General features: G+C 39.1%; 1 protein-coding gene across 1 annotated transcript; it reads left to right on the top strand.

Annotated features, from left to right (window-relative positions):
• On the top strand, positions 1–17669 carry MTFR2 (mitochondrial fission regulator 2). The gene is made up of 7 exons (XM_004263788.3): positions 1–469; positions 1095–1207; positions 5120–5224; positions 5679–5791; positions 7081–7316; positions 8790–9141; positions 14250–17669. Exons 2-7 carry the CDS (start codon positions 1145–1147, stop codon positions 14434–14436), a joined length of 1056 nt encoding a protein of 351 aa, XP_004263836.1. The 5' UTR covers positions 1–469; positions 1095–1144; the 3' UTR covers positions 14437–17669.
• Positions 17670–20269: the final 2600 nt, after the last annotated feature.

Genomic DNA, 20269 nt, shown 5'->3' on the forward strand with positions numbered 1-20269 from the left:
GCCCGCCCTCTTGAAGGAGGAAGACACTCAGTAGCCAGTCTAAATAACCGTAAATAACCTGACGTCATTACGTAACCAGTCACAAGCAACGATCTTCAGCCTTGTCCAATGAGGTCGGGCACGGGTCATGGCCCGCGGAGTTTAAGTTTAGTCGCGGGACCCGGAAATGGTGAGCCCATTGTGGAGGCAAGGAACAGGTTCGGTGGCGCACGGGCGGAGGGCCGCGCTTCCAGCTGAGTTGCCCCGGCCGAGTGAGGGGCTACAGGGCCAAGCCCTGGGCCAGTGGAGGCGTCGTCACCGCCCGTGGCAGGCAAGCCGAGGCGCACGGGCGGACACGTGTGGACGTCTGAGCGCTCCCGGACCAGGACGAGTGCACGCCGGGCCTAGTCCTCTGCGGATTCCGCGGCAAGGTTCCTTAACGACTGCTTGAAGTTCCCGTGATTGCCGAGAGGCTGGGCTTCGGAGGAAGGTAAGCCAGGCGACCATGCTGGGTTAGGAGAGACGCCGAGGGAGCTTGGGGCCAAAGCGAGTGATGTGACTGGGCGCTAGTCTCGGCCTGTTATTTAGTAGTTAGGTGACTAAGTCACGTCGCCTATCTGGGGTTCATATTCTTGAAAATAAGCAAGGAGGTGGGTGGTACTCCGATACGTTAGTGAGGAAGAGCTACCGTTCCTTTTGTCAAAGCCTTGAGTCGGCCCCCTGACTGCTTTCAAGGATGGGTTGAACTCATCCCTTCTAAGAGTCTCAGCCCAAAGCTTTCGGAGAGAGGGCGCATCGCTGTTGCAACTAACTTGAAGGCTTCCCTGCTAAGTTTCCAATTTCGCTGATTGATATTTATTAACCAGGTCCCTTCAGAGGCTCAAAAAAATCCTATGAATTTTTAATGCAACTTAACTGATAAATTGAAGTTTCTTTTACCAACCCTTCCCCATTCCCCCGTTCCTCTTTTTCTCTCCTCTCATTAAAGTAATGCTGGCCAGAGAGATTAGTTGATGGTGTAATGTGTAACCAAAGGAGTTTTCCAATTATTTAATACAATTTTGTGCGGCAGTTATTTATCAAGAATAATGTTTTCTAATTTTTTTTCCCTTAAGGTATCAAGAAACAATGTTTCCTTAAATTTGCTTCTGTATTTGCCTCATCAATGTCATTCATATTGAGTATCTTAAGAGAGATGCTGGAATATTTTGGTGTTCCTGTAAACCAGGTAAATATCTTTTAATGGATTTGAATGAACCTGTTGTATTTGTTTGAGGTCTTATTTTAGAAATGATTTATATGTCAACACTCAAGGCAAAATTGTTACTTCTCTATAGGTGTAACAAAGGCGAGTTTCCTTTAGTATAGCTTTGATAGTTTGAGTTAAAAAAGGGATAAGATTATCAGGAACCCATTTATTTGATAGGTCAAATGCCAACGAAAGATACAACCGAAGCAAAAGATAGACATGACCTTCATAGATAAAATATTTAAAAAATATCTAGTGGCTTTATTTAAGGTAATTTAAGTTTGATACTTGGATATAGAATGGCAAGTTATAGCTCAGCAAATTCAGAATAAATATTAAGGAGAGAGGTTGGCTTAGGTGCGAGAAGCATAAGCAAATCAAATTTTGTCTACTTACTGAGTAGCTATGACATCTAACACAATATGCTTGTTTCTGTAGGTGATGCAGAGTAGCAGTACATGGTTCTTGTATTCATGATGCTTAAAATATAATATGAGATATAAGAAACGTATAGAGATAACTGTAATACAGGACTGAATATAAGAGAGACACAAAAATAATAGGGGGGCTTACAGAAAATGGGCAGATTGTTGCTGTTTGATGTTGTGAATTAGAATAGACAAGGATAATTAAAATGTTTTAAACAAAAGTTGAAAAATGATGGAGCCATTAATATAAATGGACAATTCCATACGTGAAACTACTTTGAGTAGGGAGATAAGTCATATGTGCTGTTGGAATATATAAATACAAAGGTCCTGCAGATAATTGGGTATATGGTTCTGGAATGTAGGAAAGAAAAGAGATTCAGATTTGGAGTGATCGACATTCTTTTGATATTTGACTTTGATGACACGTAATGGAGGATGTCACTGGATGTTATTGAAGCATTTTGAATTTCAGAATTGGAGAGATTTAAAGACAACAAAGACTGAGTGATTGTTGAAGATTTGCTTATCAGTAGATTATTGATGCCTTTAGGGATTTCTGTAGGTGGAGGGTGGCAGCTGAACTGTAGTAGTTTGAAGAATGATTGAGGAAGGGAAGTGGCATCAGCATCCTTCTTTTGAAAAGTTTGTGAAAAGAAATTGAGAGAGGCCATCAATCTGAAGGAAAACTGCTTAACCCAAAAGAGCATGTGTTCTTGTTAATGGATAGTGGGAAATTAAGTTGGATAGATAGAATAGGGCTAAGTGGCAGAGGACCTTTGAGAATGATTGGAGAATGAATATGCAATTCATGGAGTATGTTGTGGCAACTGAGCTGGCAGAATTGATGGAAGGTTGTGAGGCTGCCTGATGGAATCAGTATTTAATGGTTAGAGCCGGGTGCTTGGATATGATCAGATAAATTCAGAACCCTTGCCATTTAAAAGCAGAGGAATGGCATGACTTTGTGCAGAAGATTCTATGAGCTGATGACTTTCAAATCATTCTCTCTAGCCCCAGTTTTTCTCAACTAGTCCTATGGCTTCGATTTTTACCTGTCATGTATTCTGTATGCTGATGATTCCCAAATCCATCTTTCTAATGCAGATTGTCCCCTAAGTTCTAGAACTGTGTATCCATCTGCTTACGGGATGTTTCCATGAGGATGCTGATAGGATGCTACCTCTGTATCTGTGGCTTATAATAAACTTCGTTTTCCTTATGGGATCTCAGGAAAAATGAAAAGGCCAATTTTTAATGCTTTTTGAAGAGAGAAAATGCCTCCTTTGTGTTGAAATCACTTCCAAAAGAACAAACGTTATGTCATATTTTGGGGGAGGTTTCCTGTGGGAATAGTTTACACTAATAGGGGAAACTCCAAGCTAAAGAACAAAGTTATTATTTGAGTTATAGAAGCACATTTCATTTCTGTTATCTTAAGAACTGACTACTAGAAAATGTATTCCACTGTAAGTAAAGCATTCTTTTTTTTCTCTTTTTAAAAATTGAAATATAGCTGATTTACACTATTGTGTAGTTTTAGCTGTACAGCAAAGTGATCAGTTATATAATATTTCAGATTATTGTCCATTATAGGTTATTACAAGATACTGATATAGTTCCCTGTGCTATGCAGTAGATTCTTGTTGCTTTTCTGTCTTACACACAGTAGTTTGTATCTGTTAGTCTCATACTCCTAATATAACCCCCCCTTCCCTTTCCCCTTTGGCAGCCATAAGTTTGTTTTCTACGTCTGTGAGTCTGTTTCTCTGTTTTGTTTATAGATTCATTTGTAGTATTATTTAGAGTCCCCATATAAGTGATAATATTTGTCTTTCTCTGTCTGACTTATTTCACTTAGTATGATATTCTCTAGGTCCATCCATGTTGCTGCAAATGGCAATATTTTATTCTTTTTTATGGCTGAGTAATATTCCATTGTGTGTATGTATGTGTGTATGTATGTATGTATGTATATCTACATCTATATCTATATCTGCCACATCATCTTCAACCAGTCATCTATTGATGGGCACTTGGGTTGTTTCCATGTCTTGACTATTGTAAATAGTGCTGCTGTGGACATTGGGGTGCATGTATCTTTTTGAATTAGAGTTTTCCCCAGGAGTGGGATATTGCTGGATCATATGATAACTCTACTTGTATTTTTTTAAGGAACCTCCATGCTGTTCTCCATAGTGGCTGCACCAATTTACATTCCCACCATCAGTGTAGGAGGGTTCCCTTTTCCCCACACCCTCTCCAGTATTTATTATTTGTGGACTTTTTGATGATAGTCATTCTGACCCACATGAGGTGATACCTCGTTGTTTTGATTTGCATTTCCCTAATAGTTAGGGCTGTTGAGCATCTTTTCTTGTACCTGGTGGCCATCTGTATGTCTTTGCAGAAATGTCTATTTAGGTCTTCTGCCCATTTTTTGATTGGATTGTTTGTTATTTTGATATTGAGTTGTATGAGCTGTTTGTATATTTTGGAGATTATCCATTTGTCAGTTGCATAGTTTGCAGATACTTTCTCCTATTCTGTAGGTTTTTTCATTTTATTGATGGTTTCCTTTGCTGTGCAAAAGCGTTTAAGTTTAATTAGGCCCCATTTGTTTATATTTGCTTTTATTTCTTTTGCCTTAGGAGACTGATTTAAGGAAATATTGCTACAATTTATGTCTGAGAATGTTTTGCCTATGTTCTCTTCTTGTTTTATGGTGTCATGTCTTACATTTAGGTCTTCAAACCATTTTGAGTTTATTTTTGCGTATGGTGTGAGGGAGTGTTCTAACTTCATTGATTTTCATGTAACTGTGCAGCTTTCCCAACACCACTTGCTTTTCTCCATCGTGTATTCTTGCCTCCTTTGTCGTAGATTAATTGACTGCACATGCGTGGGTTTGTTTCTGGGCTCTCTGTTGTGCTCCATTGATCTATATGTCTCTTTGTGCCAGTACAACAGTAAGTAAAGCATCCTTAAACTGTTTAGGGCCTGCTTCATTTATTCCCCTTTTTATTCCTCCTTTAAAGGAAATTACATGAATATACTCTGTATTACTTCACTGCTTGAAAAATTGAAATTGTCCATTTTTCATTGGGCCCAAAGATGGGATTTTTAGCTGGGAGGAGGGGAGACAATTTTTCTGAATAAAGTTCCCCAAGATATTTGGCCATTATCAGAAATAAAACAGAATGAATTTGTGGTGCTTTCTCAAAAGATCTTTCTTCCTGGAATCTGTATATGTTAACTCCCATCCCCCTGCTTCCCACGTTTTTAAAGACAGATATGAATAAAGTTTAATTCTTTGAAGAAAATACTTTAGAAGTATGCCATTCTATATTTTCTTTTTAAAAATAAATGATATTGCATATTTTACATTTTTTCCATAAATAATATCAATACAAACATGCTCAATAGGGTACTACTTTTTAAACAATGCTTTATGTTTAAATAGGTTTTGCAGATTTGGGAAAATAAAGACTATGGATCAGCTCGGAGTATTGTTCGTATTATTGGGAAAATTCTTCCTTTAGAACCTTGTCCCAGGCCTAATTTTGAGGTAAGTCAGTCAACATGCATTGTTTAAGTACCATGTGTAAAATTATCCCAGGTACTCCTAGGGACATAGGGTAGAACAAAAGAAGAAATGTTTCCTGCAAGCCAAAAAACCTTTAGTTTATCCTGGAAACAAGTCATTTCACGTGTGTCTTTGTCTTTATTTTTTTAAGTAATTATATCCAAAGATTGGCAGATGCGAAGCAACCCCTGAGTAGCTTATTTCATTCTTCTAGTTTATGTTTTATGTTGGATGACATTCACTAAGGGAGAGAATATTGCCACATGTGTAGACTTTAGAATAATTATTTTCCTCAGTTTTTTTTCTCGCTAATAGGTGTATGTTTTTCTATTGCATATCCTTTTTCCTTTTCACTCTTGTGGATTTTTAATTTACACAAATAGTTTCCACGGGCATGTGTCTTTCCCCGACTCCCTGACTTTCTTTTTTCCTTTAGCTGATCCCACTCTTGAACTCTGTGGACCCAGCTAACTGTGGATCTGTAGTCCCATCTTTTGCTGACGTTTTGTATGTGACGAATGATGAAGAAGCCAGTTATCTCAGATTTCGGTAATTTTTCTACTTATCTTGGAAAGTGGGGTGTGGGCTATAATCTGAATTCTTCCACATGGTGAAGTATGTTCAGACTGATCGAGCCTTTTTATTTGTCTACCTCTGTACTGCGCTGTGTCCTGCTAATGTCTTCCTAATAGGGATGACTGGTGTTTTCTCATTTTTAGCCAGTTTTTTCTTTTTTTTTAATGTATTTTATTTTTATTTATTATTTTTGGCTGTGTTGGGTCTTCGTTGCTGTGCGCGGGATTTCTCGCAATGAGCTGGGACTACTCTTCGTTGTGGTGTGAGGGCTTCTCATTGCAGTGGCTTCTCTTGTTGTGGAGCACGGGCTCTAGAGTATGTGGGCTTCAGTAGATGTGGTGTGTGGGCTCAGTAGTTGTGGCTCATGGGCTCTAGAGTGCAGACTTGGTAGTTGTGGCGCACGGGCTTAGTTGCTCCGCGGCATGTGGGATCTTCTCAGACCAGTGTTCAAACCCACGTCCCCTGCACTGGCAGGCAGATTCTTAACTACTGTGCCGCCAGGGAAGCCCCTAGCTAGTCTTTCTTAATGCACATTTAATCCTCACCCCAGGCCTAGGAAGGAATGATATTAAAAGGATATAAAAATCACCATGTTCATTTTTGGAGAAAGCTCTTTCCTATACTAAATACTATATTTATTTTATATATTTAGCCAAAACTTATATAGTGTTTACTGTTTACCAGGCAATGATGTTAAATATATTTCAACATTTGGATGTTTTACTGCTTGGTAATACTAACTTAGCTGTTAGTGTATTCAGATACAGGCTGAAGTACAAAAGGGTCAGTTATTCAGAAAAACTGGCTAAATTTATTCTATATCAAATTGGTTTATAAATTTTCAAAAAATTAGAATACGGTAAACTTACCCCAACATAACAAGGAATCCTGTAGGACCTTATATTCCGAATATGTAGAATTTCTAAATAAATTAACTTTATTTCTAAATAAATCAATTTGTACTGTGTTTGAAGTTAATAGATAGGATCATTATTTTTGGTTTACAGTCTGTAAGCAAGATGTGTTCCTTCATTCACTGACCGCTTATTGGTCACCTATTAAAGTCAGCATTTGTTCTGGGTACTGAGAATATAAAGTTACATAAGATGTTTGTCCTCAGTGAGTCTAGAGACCATTATAGGGTAAAGAGAGCTATTCTGGTTTTGTTTTGGTATCTTTATTCTTTAACTGAAAGAATTTATTTCTAGAAAATTTTTCTTCCTCCTTCTCTCTCTCTTTCCATTTTTTCCTTCCACCTACAGAAATAGTATATGGAAAAATGAAGAAGGGGAGAAAATTGCTTCTTTCCATCCTTTGCAACTAGTTGAAGATCCATTGACACCTGCTCTAAGGCATAACAAACCAACAAAAAGTGATTGGCCTGAAAGTGAAGCTGCAATTAAAAAAATAGCTGCCCTTGAAGATGAGCTAGCTTTTCTTCGCTCTCAGATTGCTGCAATTGTGGGAAGGCAAGAACTGAGAAACAGTACAAATTCTGGTGAGTAACGCTGGATTTTTATTTCAGTTGGATGATACTCATTTAGTATTTCAGTCAGTGTGGTTCTGAGTAAGAAAAGAATGTTTGCTGCTAATGTATCTTATGAATGACATTAAATATGAAACGATGTTGGGTGTATATATGTGTTACCTCTGATGTTTATTGAGAATAAATTAAGATGCATTTGTAGTGACAGGGATGGCTTTGGTTTAAAGAAGAGCTAGCTATGCTGCCGAAGATTGTAGTTTTGTATTGAAAAGCCTGTTTTCTAAGTACAGTTGTCCCTTGGCATCCGTGGGGTGTTGGTTCTAGGACCCCTGTGGACACCAAAATCTTAGGATGCTTAAGTCCCTTATATAAAATGGCATATTTACATATAACCTATACACATCGTCCATCCTCCCATATACTTTAAATCATCTCTAGATTACTTATAATACCTAATAAAATGCAAGTAGTTATAAATATAATGGAAATGCTTTGTAAATGGTTGTCAGTGCATGGAGGATCAAGTTTTGCTTTTTGGAACTTTTCTGGAGTTTTTTTTTTTTTTAATTCATATTTTTGATCTGCGGTTGGTTGAATCTGCATATGTAGAGCCTGAGGATATGGAGGGCTGACTGTAAGCTTTTCTAACTCCGTAGAAAAGTGTTGGACATTTAAGCGGAGGGATGCATTAATTTGAGACAAGAGTATAGATTTGAGGCTTCATATATATATATTTGTAGTTTGAAGTTATTGCTGCTATACTTCCACCAAATCTAGGTGAATACTGTTTTCCAGATGATTCTTTTTAAAATTTTTAGAGATGTGACTTGCTTTAAATAATATACATACACACACACTATCTGTATGTATATAAAAACATCCATATAAACATATATATAATTTGTGTATAACATAATACTTATATAGTATTGTATATTTATAATTTATATTAAATATTATATATACTACTGGGTAATAAATGAGGTATGATATATACACTTTTTTAAAAGCAGTCGTGTTACACATGATTTTAGGAGCAAATCTGTTGTGAAAAAGTTAAGTATTTGGTACCCATCGTAGGCTCCTGCCTAGAAAATATATGCCTGGGTGTTTCTACAATGTCATCATTAGAGTGAATATATCAGTTTGCATGTTTCTAGCCACAAGTTGTTGATCGTGTTTTAGCTTTTGTAAATAGAGGATGAAATTCAGATTGTATGTGAAAAAAGCACTTTTAATTTTCTCTTTAAAATGCATTCTCCCCCTTCCCCTACACAGAGAATCCTAATTGGATTAAAAATGAATTTACTGTTTGCTTGACTCTTTCAGAAATTACTAAGCAGATGGGATTGCTTCACCTTCCTGGCCACAGTATCATTATTTTAGTAGCATTACAGAATTGTTCCTGTTTTGATTCTAATTAGTGTTACGTGTTATATTGGAGAAAATTTTGCATGGTTTTTCAACAGACCACATTTTCTTTAGGCTCCTTGGACTTGAAGAACGACGGACCTAGTGGTTTGGGACACATGCCATCATCAGGGACTACTCAACTGAGTGTCGAACCAGATTCGTTTTCAAGTTCAGTGTTTCCCTCTCGTCCTCCTCCACCACCGCCTCCTCAGGTTTCTTCTCTACGGCCTCCATGTTCTCCTCTCGTGCAAACAGCCTCTAATAATATTTGTGCATCAGATAATTCAGCAACTGAAGTGAAAAAACAGCACCCAGATACTAGGAAAACCAATTTTAGTCATCATTCAAAAAACCATAAAGATGTTCCAAACATGTTGGATGTTCTGAAGGATGTGAATAAGGTTAAGCTACGTGCTATTGAAAGGTATGTTGTCATAATTTGAGAAATGAACCCAAATTTTATCAATGGTGTTTAAAGAAATTATTATATTTATCAAAGTAAACATATATAAGTCTTCTCTGATTCCTCTTTACCCCAAATACCCCTCGAGAGAGAATCATTTTCAGTTTTTTGTGACTCTTTGTTCTAGTGTCCTATCTCCATATTTTTGAAACAACGTACTATTTTTGCTATTTCTTGATATTTTAGTTATATTTACTTGCAATTGTTAAAAATCTGGAATACGTTCTCTTAGACATTCTACCCCCTAACACACGTGCACACACACTTCTTATTACATCTTCCCGATATGGTTAAGTCACAGTCTTTCCTTAAATCCGTGTTCAGAATTTATATCCTTACTATAACAGTAAACATTCACAGGTAAGCCATTTCATATACTATGACTACATTTTGTTTGTTACTAATTTTATTTTTTATTGAAATTAATAATTGCCTCCTTGAATCCCCCCCACCCCGGAAATCCCCTCACGGAGCCCTCTGTCCTGTTCTAATCTCACCTGTTGCTCTAAACTTCCTACATTGTCATCCTAAGAATTTCCTTCGTCATCATGGGCATTCTCTTTGTCCTGTGTCGCATCACCCATTTCCTGGGTGTCATATCTTCTTCCTGCAGCTTCCTGAGGAGTGCATGAAAGGTAGATTTAAGACCTTGTATATCTGAATTTCTTTTTCTTTTATTCTCACACTTAATTGCTAGTTTGGCTGGGTATATAATTGACAGAAAATCATTTTTCCTCAGAATTTTGAAGACATTTTTCCATCGGTTTCTAGCTCTCAGTGTTCTTGTTGAGAGGTTAATGTCGTTTTGATTCCTGATGCCATGTATGAAACCTGTTTCTTCATTTTTTTTTTTTTCTTGCGGTATGCAGGCCTCTCACTGTTGTGGCCTCTCCCATTGCGGAGCACAGACTCCGGACGCACAGGCTCAGTGGCCATGGCTTATGGGCCCAGCTGCTCCACAGCATGTGGGATATTCCCAGACTGGGGCACGAACCCGTGTCCCCTGCATCAGCAGGTGGACTCTCGACCACTGCGCCACCAGGGAAGCCCCTGTTTCTTCATTCTTGAAGCATTTAAGATCTTCTCTTTGGTCCTGGTGTTCTTAAATTTCATGGTGATGTGCCCTGGAGATTTCTTTTTAAGTTTCTTGTGCTGAGCATTTACTTCAAGTTCCTTATGCTGAGTTCACTTATTGATTGAACTCAATCAGTTTAGAGTTTTATGTCCTTTATTTTTGGAAATTTCTTATAACATTTCTCTGATAATTTTCTTCTATTCTTTCCTTCTGTTCTCTTTTCTTGGAAAGCCTATTAGAAGTTTGAATGCCAGAATTATTTGCCTTATCTTCATATCTTTCCTTTACTGTTTTCTTCTCTTTGCTTTTTTTTATTGTACTTTTTGAGAAAATTCTAACTCTTCTATTGTTTTTCCTGTCATCACTTGTTTTTTGGGGGTGTGGGTGGGGTGTGGGGAACTGTGCAGCTTGTGAGATTCTAGTTCCCTGACCAGGGATTGAACCAAGCCCTCGGCAGTGAAAGTGTGGAGTTCTAACCACTGAACTGCCAGGGAATTTCCCCCATCATCATATTTTTAATTTGTGAGACCCATTTCTTTTTCTTTGAGTGCTCCTTTTTTATGTCTTCTTGCTTTTGTGTGTCTTATGCTACTGAAAATATTAACTACAGTTTTATTCTTAGTTTTCTTCTGCTCTTGAATTATGTTCATTTTTCCTGAGTTCCTTTTTCCTCTTATTGATTTTGGTCTCCATTTATAGTTTTGGAGCCTTATTTAAGTATCTGGTGATTTGCAGCTATGCATTTATATTTAAAAGTGAGGTACGGAAAAGCTGATTGAAGTTTCTTTGTGTGAGGTGGGATTGCCAGCTGGTGGGCTTCACAATTTAGTGACTGAGGAGAGAACCTTGCCATTTTGTTAGCCAGATCCCATATTTCAGTAGCTGTATGTCTTTTCTTTGGGACTAGAGAGTTTTTCTAGAAAGTTCTTCATTCTCCTTGGTCAGAAGAGTTGGGGATTTCACAGGTGGTGCAAGCTAGGTAGTTTGAGAGTTGAGTGGGGAAAGGGCAAGGGAGGAGCATATCATTCCATATGTGGACTTTTCCTCAATCCGTCTGTTTTCAGGAAGGCAGCTTACCTCCCATTCTCTTCACTGTCATCAGCTTTCCAGCTTTCAACATTTTGTTGCAATTCTTATCTACTCTCTCCTCTCGTAATCTCTTTGTCTTTGTGGGTTTACATCTTTTTCATTTCTTTGCTGTCATTTTAGTAGGCTTTCACAGAGATCTGCCATGTTCACCTGGAAATTCCTCAATGAAGTTTTGCTGAGAAAATAAATGTATTTTCTGTGTAATAGTGTTAGGACAGATAAGTCATTTCATTATCAATGAGGTTATGATTGATCCTTGTATGAGGCAGCTAGTACAGAGAAAAATCTTACGGTTGTACGTACCCATTTAGTCCCAACTAGATCTCTTACTGGTATCGTCGGGCACAGTCAGTGTAAAATGATGACTCTGTGGCTGTTACCATCACTGGAGAAATGACTGAAACGCCAGTAGACTCGACCCTCCACCCCTCTATTCTCTCATTTTTCTAACAACCGATCTTGTTTCATACATTACTGCTAAATCCGACGAGACTTCCCACATCTTTACATTTACAAATTTACTCCCCATGTTCTCTGCCTTCCATTTTGTTATTGCAAATGAAGCATCCTTGATCATGTCCATTGCTCTCCCCTTGGTCGCTGGTTCCCCTTCTCTCTAAGCATTTCACTTAAAATTCTCTCTTCTGTCTTCTGCACAATCAAATTTTCCATCTTTATTCTTCTCTTCACACTTGAGCATTTCCCATCTTCAAAACATGTATACCCTCAGCTATTATAGTTTCTCTGTTCCCTGTCTGGTATAAATTCTTGGTGTTGTTTATAGTTTGTTTCCATTTCTCACTGCCTTCTAGTCACTGTAATATGGTGTCTGTTCCCATCACTCCATTGAAAACTGTTCTTTCAAGGTCTCCAGTGACTCCATGTTGCTAAATCCAGTGGTCAATTCTCATTGCTCTTCTTACTTGACCTCTCAGCAGTGTTTGATACAGTCCTCAGTTCCCACCTCCTTGGAACACTTTCTTCACTTGGCCTTGAGGAAATCATGCTTGGTTTTCCTCTTACCTCATTGTCCACCTCTTATTTCTTTGCTGATTCTTTCTTCTGGACCTGGTCTCTGAATGTTGGCATGTTCAAGGCTCAGCCCTCAGCACCATTCTTCTCTCCACCCACATTGTTTCCTTGGGTGATCTCATCTAGTCCTAGGCTTTAGATACCAGCTAAATGCTAATGATGCCCACATTTATTTTTCTAGCCCTGACCTCTCCTCTGAGCCCCATGCCTACTTCACATCTTCATTTGCCTGTCTCACAGGTACCTCATGCTTCACATGTCCAAAACAGAACTCTTCCTTCCTACCTGTTCCGTCCTCTACCTTGAAAACTTGTTCTTCCCCCAAGTCTTTTGCTTCTCAGCAAATGGCAACAATATCACCCTCAGTCCAGACATCTGGAAATCATCCTGTTTTTTCATTTCCTTTCTATCCCACATCCTTTCCGTCAGCATACAGCTCAAATTTATGTACCCTCAGTGGTCCTCACTGCCACCTTTCAATCTAAGCCACTATCTTTTTTTTTTTTTTTTGATGTGGACCTTTCTTTTTTTAAGTCTTTATTGAATTTGTTACAATATTGCTTCTGTTTTATATTTTGGTGTATTGGCTAGGAGGCATGTGGGATTTTAGCTCCCCGACCAGGGACTGAACCCACACCCCGTGCATTGGAAGGCGAAGTCTTAACCACTGGACCACCAGGGAAGTCCTGCCACTATCTTTTTTTTGCGGTACGTGGGCCTCTCACTGTTGTGGCCTCTCCCGTTGCGGAGCACAGGCTCTGGATGTGCAGGCTCAGTGGCCATGGCTCATGGACCCAGCCGCTCTGCGTCATGTGGGATCCTCCTGGACCGGGGCACAAACCCGTGTCCCCTGCATCGGCAGGCGGACTCTCAACCACTGTGCCACCAGGGAAGCCCCTTGCCACTATCTTATATAGCTTGGACTTTTGCAGTTGCCTCCAACCTGGTCTCTCTTTTCATTCTTGCCTCCTTATCTGTTCTTCATATAGTAACCAGAGTGACCTTTAAAAATTGAAGTCAGATCATACCATTCCGCTGCTTAAAATCCTTTGGTGGTTTTCCATTGCGCTTAGAATGAAATCTTGACACCTTGCTGTGGCTTGGAAGTCTCTCTAGGATTCAGCCCTTATCTCTCTGACCTCACGTCCTACTTCCCATCTTACTTAACTGCACTCCAGCTATACCTGTTTTTCTTTTTTCTTTTCTCACAGGTGCCAACCTCCTTGCGATGCATCCACTGGATGTTTACACTAAAATTGACTGCTTGTCATTTCCTTAAAGAGAATGTCACCTCCTTTAAGAGGCTTTTCCTCATCATCTCATTGAAAGTGCTTTCAACCTAGCCACTATCACATTTCCCTCTTATTTTATCCACAGCACTGGATAATTGCTGTCCAAAATGTTCTTGCTTACTTGTTTTGGTGTAACACTGTCCTGCCACCAGTGTTCTGTGGAAGTAGGATACTGCTCTACCCCTGAAGCGTAACATAGAACCTGGTAAAATAGGGGGCATTAAGATTGAATGAATGAATGAACAGTTAGCCTGATGTTTTTCTTTTCTTGAACTCCATAGTCCTTTTAAAAGCTCTTAAATATTTCTTTAAATTTTTCTACCGACTGGAAAATTAGAAAATAAAAAATAAAGATGATATTTGATAAATCCCAGGTTACAACGGATTGTGGTAGAGCCTCACATGGGCTCTCAGCTTTCTGATTACTAATCCATTGTGCCCTCCAGATTTGTTTTTTTTTACAAGGCAAAACATTCCAATCTCTTGAAGATTGTAATATATTATGCTTATATTTCTGCTGTGTTTGTCAATAAGGAACTTAAATTACACAAAGTTTTAATTTATTCCATTTTTTTTTAAAGGTCCCCTGGGGGCAGACCCATTCATAAAAGGAAAAGACAAGACTCACCTTGGGATCCAGTGTCTTTAATATCCCATGCACTTAAGCAGAAATTTGCATTCCAAGAAGAAGATTCCTTTGAGAAGGAAAATAATTCCTGGGAGTGTTCTCCATTTTCTAGTCCAGAAACTTCAAGGGTGAGATTATAAGTTTAAATCTTCAGTTTTTCTAATGCGTATTGTTCGTGATGTATCTTTGCCTTCAAGTTCCTTGAAGTAATTAATTATGCAGAATGGGCTTAAAATTGTTGATGCTGTGTGCTGCTAATGTTTCTGTTGTTTGTGTTGACTTTCACGTTCATTTTTAGCTTTTAGCGTACTATGAAGTTTTTTTGAGGTGAGACACTTGATTTGAAAAATACTTGTGCATAAGTTTATAATGGTTTATCCTGGGCACGTGCTAACTTGACATTGCTGTCTGCAGTATGAACTGGGTGTCTGAAACTTTGAGAGGACCAGAGAAAAATGGTGTGATAGATTCAACCTAACCATATTTAAATGTGAATATTCCCAATATTTTTTCCGGTCAAATATGAAGATTGAATTATTTAGATAAATAGGACATTAACTGTGCTTTTAACAAAGCAGATGAGGTCATAATTACTTCAATGACCATGCTCATTGGATACTTAAAAAAACTCATATTTCAACCCTTGACCCTTAAGATTGCTTCTTTCTTGAAGTGTCTTTTCTTTGGTTTAGATACAATCCAAATCTGGGGGGGGTGGTTTTCCATCTCATAAACTAGTTGAGGTAGTAAATAAGAATAAGCCTTAGGAATGAGAGGAGAGTGAAAGATGGACAGTATATACAGTCCAGTGGGTGGCTTTAGAGTGGCGGACATCAGTCAGACAGCAAAGGAGATGGAAAAACTAAAAAGCAGATGGCAACTCAAAGAGCACAACAGAGCAGGGGAAAATCATTCTACTCAGTTTCAGCGTGTGTGTGGTTTCTAAGTTACCGTTGTGCCTGTAAAATAGCTGATGCTTATCATGTTGACTCAGAAGATTATATTCTTAACTCTAAGAAGGCAAAAAAGTATATAGTTTACTTTAGAACTGTTACAATTAAAATTACAAATGTGTCTAAGTGTTCAACATTTGCATAGAAATTTGTAACTGGCAAAGTACTTTTTTTACTCATCTCATTTGACCTTTGCAGCAATATTTTTTTCTATCGAAGTATAGCTGATTTACAGTATTGTATTAGTTTCAGGTGTACACCATAGTGATTCAGTATTTTTGCAGTTTATACTCTATTATAGGTTATTACAAGATAGTGGCTATAATTCCCTGTGCTATACAGTATATCCTTGTTGCTTATCTGTTTTATATATAATAGTTTGTTAATCCCATACCCCTATTTGTCCCTCCCCACTTCCCTCTCTCCTTTGGTAACCACAAGTTTGTTTTCTATATCTGTGAGTCTGTTTCTGTCTTGCATATACATTCTTTTTGTTTTGTTTTGTTTTTAGATTCCACATATAAGTGACATCATACAGTATTTGTGTTTCTCTGTCTGGCTTATTTTGCTAGGCATAATATGCTATAGGTCCATCCATGTTGCTGCAGATGGCAATATCTCATTCTTTTTTATGGCTGAGTAATATTCCAGTGTGTGTGTGTGTGTGTGTGTGTGTGTGTGTGTGTGTGTGTGTGTGTGTCTGTGTGTGTACCACATCTTGTCAATCCAATGATCCGTTGATGGTCCTTGGGTTGCCAATATTCCCTCTTTTACACATGAGGAAAATGAGTGTGAAAGTGGTTAAGTGATCTGCCATCTGACATCTAAGTGGCAGAGCAGTGAATAGAACTTGGTTTATTAAAATTCTAGGATATTTGAAAACCTTCAGTTATCTCAGAAATTCACTTAGGTGGAACACATAGTTTCCCAGTGACAGTGGATCAAGGAGGTATTACTGGTTTGTCTTACACTGTTCACTGTTCTTTTCACATTTTCTTTCCAGCCAACTACAAGCATCTTAGAGAAAGAGCCATCTCTTTTTGTAAATTTTATAGCACCTTGCTTAGGGATGGGCACATAGAGACTCAAATTGTAGTCTACGGAGAGCTCAGTCTGTGCAGCTGTGACTGTCCTGCTCACTTTCATGTCCTCAGCCCTGACTGAGCACAGTGCCTGACATGTAACCCGCTCTTAAACAATTACTTACTGTTGAATGAGTTAAGCCTCAAAGGGTTATTTGGTGTTTGTGTTGCCATTCTTTTTTTTACATCAGAATAGTTTCTGTGTTAAATATTTGCTTCATTTCAGTTTGGACACCATATTTCACAGTCAGAAGGACATTGAACTAAAGGAAGAACTGACAAACACAGCAGGTATAGCCCAAGCCACGAGCTACAGGGCTAGTGTCTGCACCTACAAGGCAGGATTGCAGAAGTATGCCAGCATACGTATCCCTACATGTGAAAGGATCTCACCTCCTGTTAAGGAAGTTAAATGTAGTCTATACACTGAGGTATATTAGTGCAGAGGTCTGAAGGATCTTGACTCTTAAGAATACCTGTCTCTGGTTTTAGAAGATCCAGCAGTTAACTGGCTACTGATGGTAGTTAGGGAAATGGATCTTTTTTTTTTTCCCATGTATGTTAATGTTATTAAAAGCTGAATGTATACTTTGAGTGATTCTCCTAAGAGCTAAATAGTAAATAATTTAATGTTTCTCATTAGAGAAGAGTAAGGTCTCATTATAAGGTGACAGATGCCATTTAATGGATTAAGAAAATGTAAACTAAGTCTGTATTGTACTACTCAACAGATGATAGTACATTTGGATTTTTAAAAACAATTTCTTAAAGCAATTATGACTTTCTAACTTAAGAGCCTTTGAATCTTTTAAAAATTGGTAGTGATCGGGGCTTCCCTGGTGGCGCAGTGGTTGGAAGTCTGTCTGCCGATGCAGGGGATGCGGGTTCGTGCCCCGGTCTGGGAGGATCCCACATGCTGCGGAGCGGCTGGGCCCGTGGGCTGTGGCCGCTGGGCCTGCGCGTCCGGAGCCTGTACTCCGCAGTGGGAGGGGCCGCAATGGTGAGAGGCCCTAGTACCGCAAAAAAAAAAAAAAAAAAAAAAAAATTGGTAGTGATCTGGTTCACTTGGCCTCCAGCAACTTGGAGATTTTCAAAGAATATAAAATTATAATTTGTTCATTAAGATAGTCATACTTTGAATCATAGATTGAACCTCCTGAAAAATCTTCCTGAGGTGATAAAAGAATTAGAAGCTGATTTTGACCGTTAAATGCTAGATTGTAGAAGTATTTAAAGAATCTTCTTGATAAGTTTTGCCTACACTTGCTATGTAAATATGTACGCTTACCACTTTATTTCCTCTGTTCCTTTGTAAATAAATATGATTTTTTGAACTTGTTTGTGTTTTATAGCAGTTCCAATTCACGTTCTCTCCTCACTACATTTAGCACGTCTGAACTGTTTTTGGAAAGAGGGTTCTGTAGTTAGTTTCTTGGTCAATGCAATGAAACACAGAAAAGTTTGGAATAGGTGTTTTGTCCTTCTGCCAATACTAATGTGGTGTGGGAATTTACATGTTTCCCTAGAAATGGAGCTTAGGTTCCATTTGGAGGAACTCAGCACCCACCCATTTTACAGGCTCTCCCCTTTCGGAAGAGCCCAGTTTGCTCACAGGTTTCATGTTATTGTGGTAGAGAGTTGGCTGCCTGGTAACCCCTATTTCCGACCCCTTTCTCCTGGCACCTTCCAGTTAGGGGTGGCTGTGCAGCATCCATCTTATAGCCATGAGAAACGGGCTTGAATCACAGAGATGTAAACCCTGACATCACTGAGCTGCTGAACTAACACCAGCAAGAGCCATCTCCACACTTCTTGTTACATGAGAAAGAGAAATAAAAAAATATGCATTGTGGGTTTTCTGTTACTTGCAGCCAGAAGCATTCATGATGATACAGCAAGTACAGCAGTGTGACTTCCATACCTGCCTGTTACTCCTTCTGTGTAGTTTTCTGATACTTCTTATCCTGTGTCAGTAGTTTGTTCTTGCTGTTGTTCCTGCCCCTCCTAGCCATTGCTCCCACCCTGCCTTTTCTTCTCTCTTGTCCTTGTAATTAGAGTCCTCTTCCTCTGAAATAACTGCTTTTTATCCCCCGGGGTAGTCTTGCATTTTCAGTTTTATTGTTTCCTTATTTAGAAATGTTTAAGGAACAACCCCTCCCCAACAGCCAGCAGAAACCTTTGGAAGATACCATTTTCTGCTGAGTGAAATCGATTTCTTAAGAAACCTCAAGTTAGTTTTTGGGGGGGCTTTTCTGTTCTACTTCAGAATGAATTTCCTGCTTGCCCAAAGCACATGTCAGCACCACGATGCATCAAGATTGAGTTGCCTTTAGATTCACCTCAATTTAGAAGTCTCACTTCCGATGTCCTGGGGGACACGAGACCATGCCCTGAAAGTCCCCTTCAGGAGGCCTTCTGAATAGCCTACACTTGGGCTCCTGGTGACTTAATGTTGACTGTAGAGTTCGTGAGGGCTTAGGCTTTCATTATGAATCTATCTGTAAATTATCTAATACCTAAGTGTTATTTATAACATTTTACTCTATTTTAAACTTGTCTGAACATATAGTGAGTGCTGACACTTTCTGTTCTTGCAAGGTATATAAACGCCAACTTCTTTTCCTGGCTCTAAAGCATTAATCCTCCCACTTGCCCTAGAAGAGTCCCTCCTCTCTCCTCCCTTTTCCTTGGATGCCTTAAACTAACTTGCATTCTCTTTCTTGATTGGCTGCTAGTTAATCCCTAGAAAAGAATCAGGGCATTTGACAAAACATTCTAACACTATTTTATATTGGAAAAAACACTGGCTTGGTAATATAGACCACAGGAAGTTAAAGCTGTTTAAAATCTTGACTGGTTGAGATGTGCAGATGATAGCAGTGATTGTCAAGGCAGGGAGGGGAGATGGGACTTCCTAGGAGGATGTAGCAGCATCTGGAGGGCACCCATAAATTGAAAATATTGGCATGGGACTGTTATGGGGATGGAGTATCAAAAGACTTTGCTTTTACAATGAGAATGCATTTGTGCTTTAATTATGAAATTTACATAAAAATTGGATTGGGAGAGAATTACTTGGAAGATGATTTAGATGAGAGCAATGGGGAAAGAAGACTTTTAAATGTGTTTTGCTGGATATTAAGCACAGACTCTCCTTAGACTAGAGAGGTTGCATATGCAATTGCGTTTCTTATAAATTGAAAATCAATAAAACAAAACGAAAAATGGGTCAGTGGGAATGAGGTGTGAAATTTTTATGTCAGAAAAGGGCTACTGCAGGTTGGGTCCTCTGGGAGGTGGACTGTGAGATGGCGATTAATGTGAGGAAGTCTATCTGGGTGTGTTCTCAGGATCACACCCCTGCAAGGGAAGGAAGCAGAATTGGGTGAGGGAGAAGCTGGGCTGTAATGCAGCCTCGGCAGGGGCCTCAGCACACCCTGGAGGGTGCTCTGAAGCTGGGGTAGCCCTCATAGTCGTCTCCCATTGCTCTGAGGGTGCTGGGTCTTTATGTCTTTACATTGACCAAACATTGAGGAGTGGGGCATGACCTTGAGCAAGGCATCCTTCAGCCAAGGGCATTTCCACAAGAGGTTTATCATAGTGGTGCATCACAGTCCATTAGAAGATTAGCCATCCACAGAAGACATGGGTTCCAAAAATGTTGCAGGGCCCAGCGTGCCTTCCACTGCCATTAGCCTTCAGTAGTATTGACTGTCCAGAATTACCAGAACCCATTACCCTGTCATCCTTCTCCCAGGCTAGTTCTTATACTTATTTTCTTTAAAATTTTTGCAGTTTAAAAGTTGGGGACGAAAGAGGTGAGAATGCCTTTCTGTCTCCAAATATCCCCCTTCAAAACCCCCCACCCCAGGGTTTCTGTGTGGGTAACCTATGGTTGGTCTTTCACAGCTTTGTCCTTTTCTCTTCATGGAAATTAC

Source organism: Orcinus orca, chromosome 12 (assembly GCF_937001465.1).
Source record: "Orcinus orca chromosome 12, mOrcOrc1.1, whole genome shotgun sequence".
NCBI lineage: Eukaryota > Metazoa > Chordata > Mammalia > Artiodactyla > Delphinidae > Orcinus > Orcinus orca.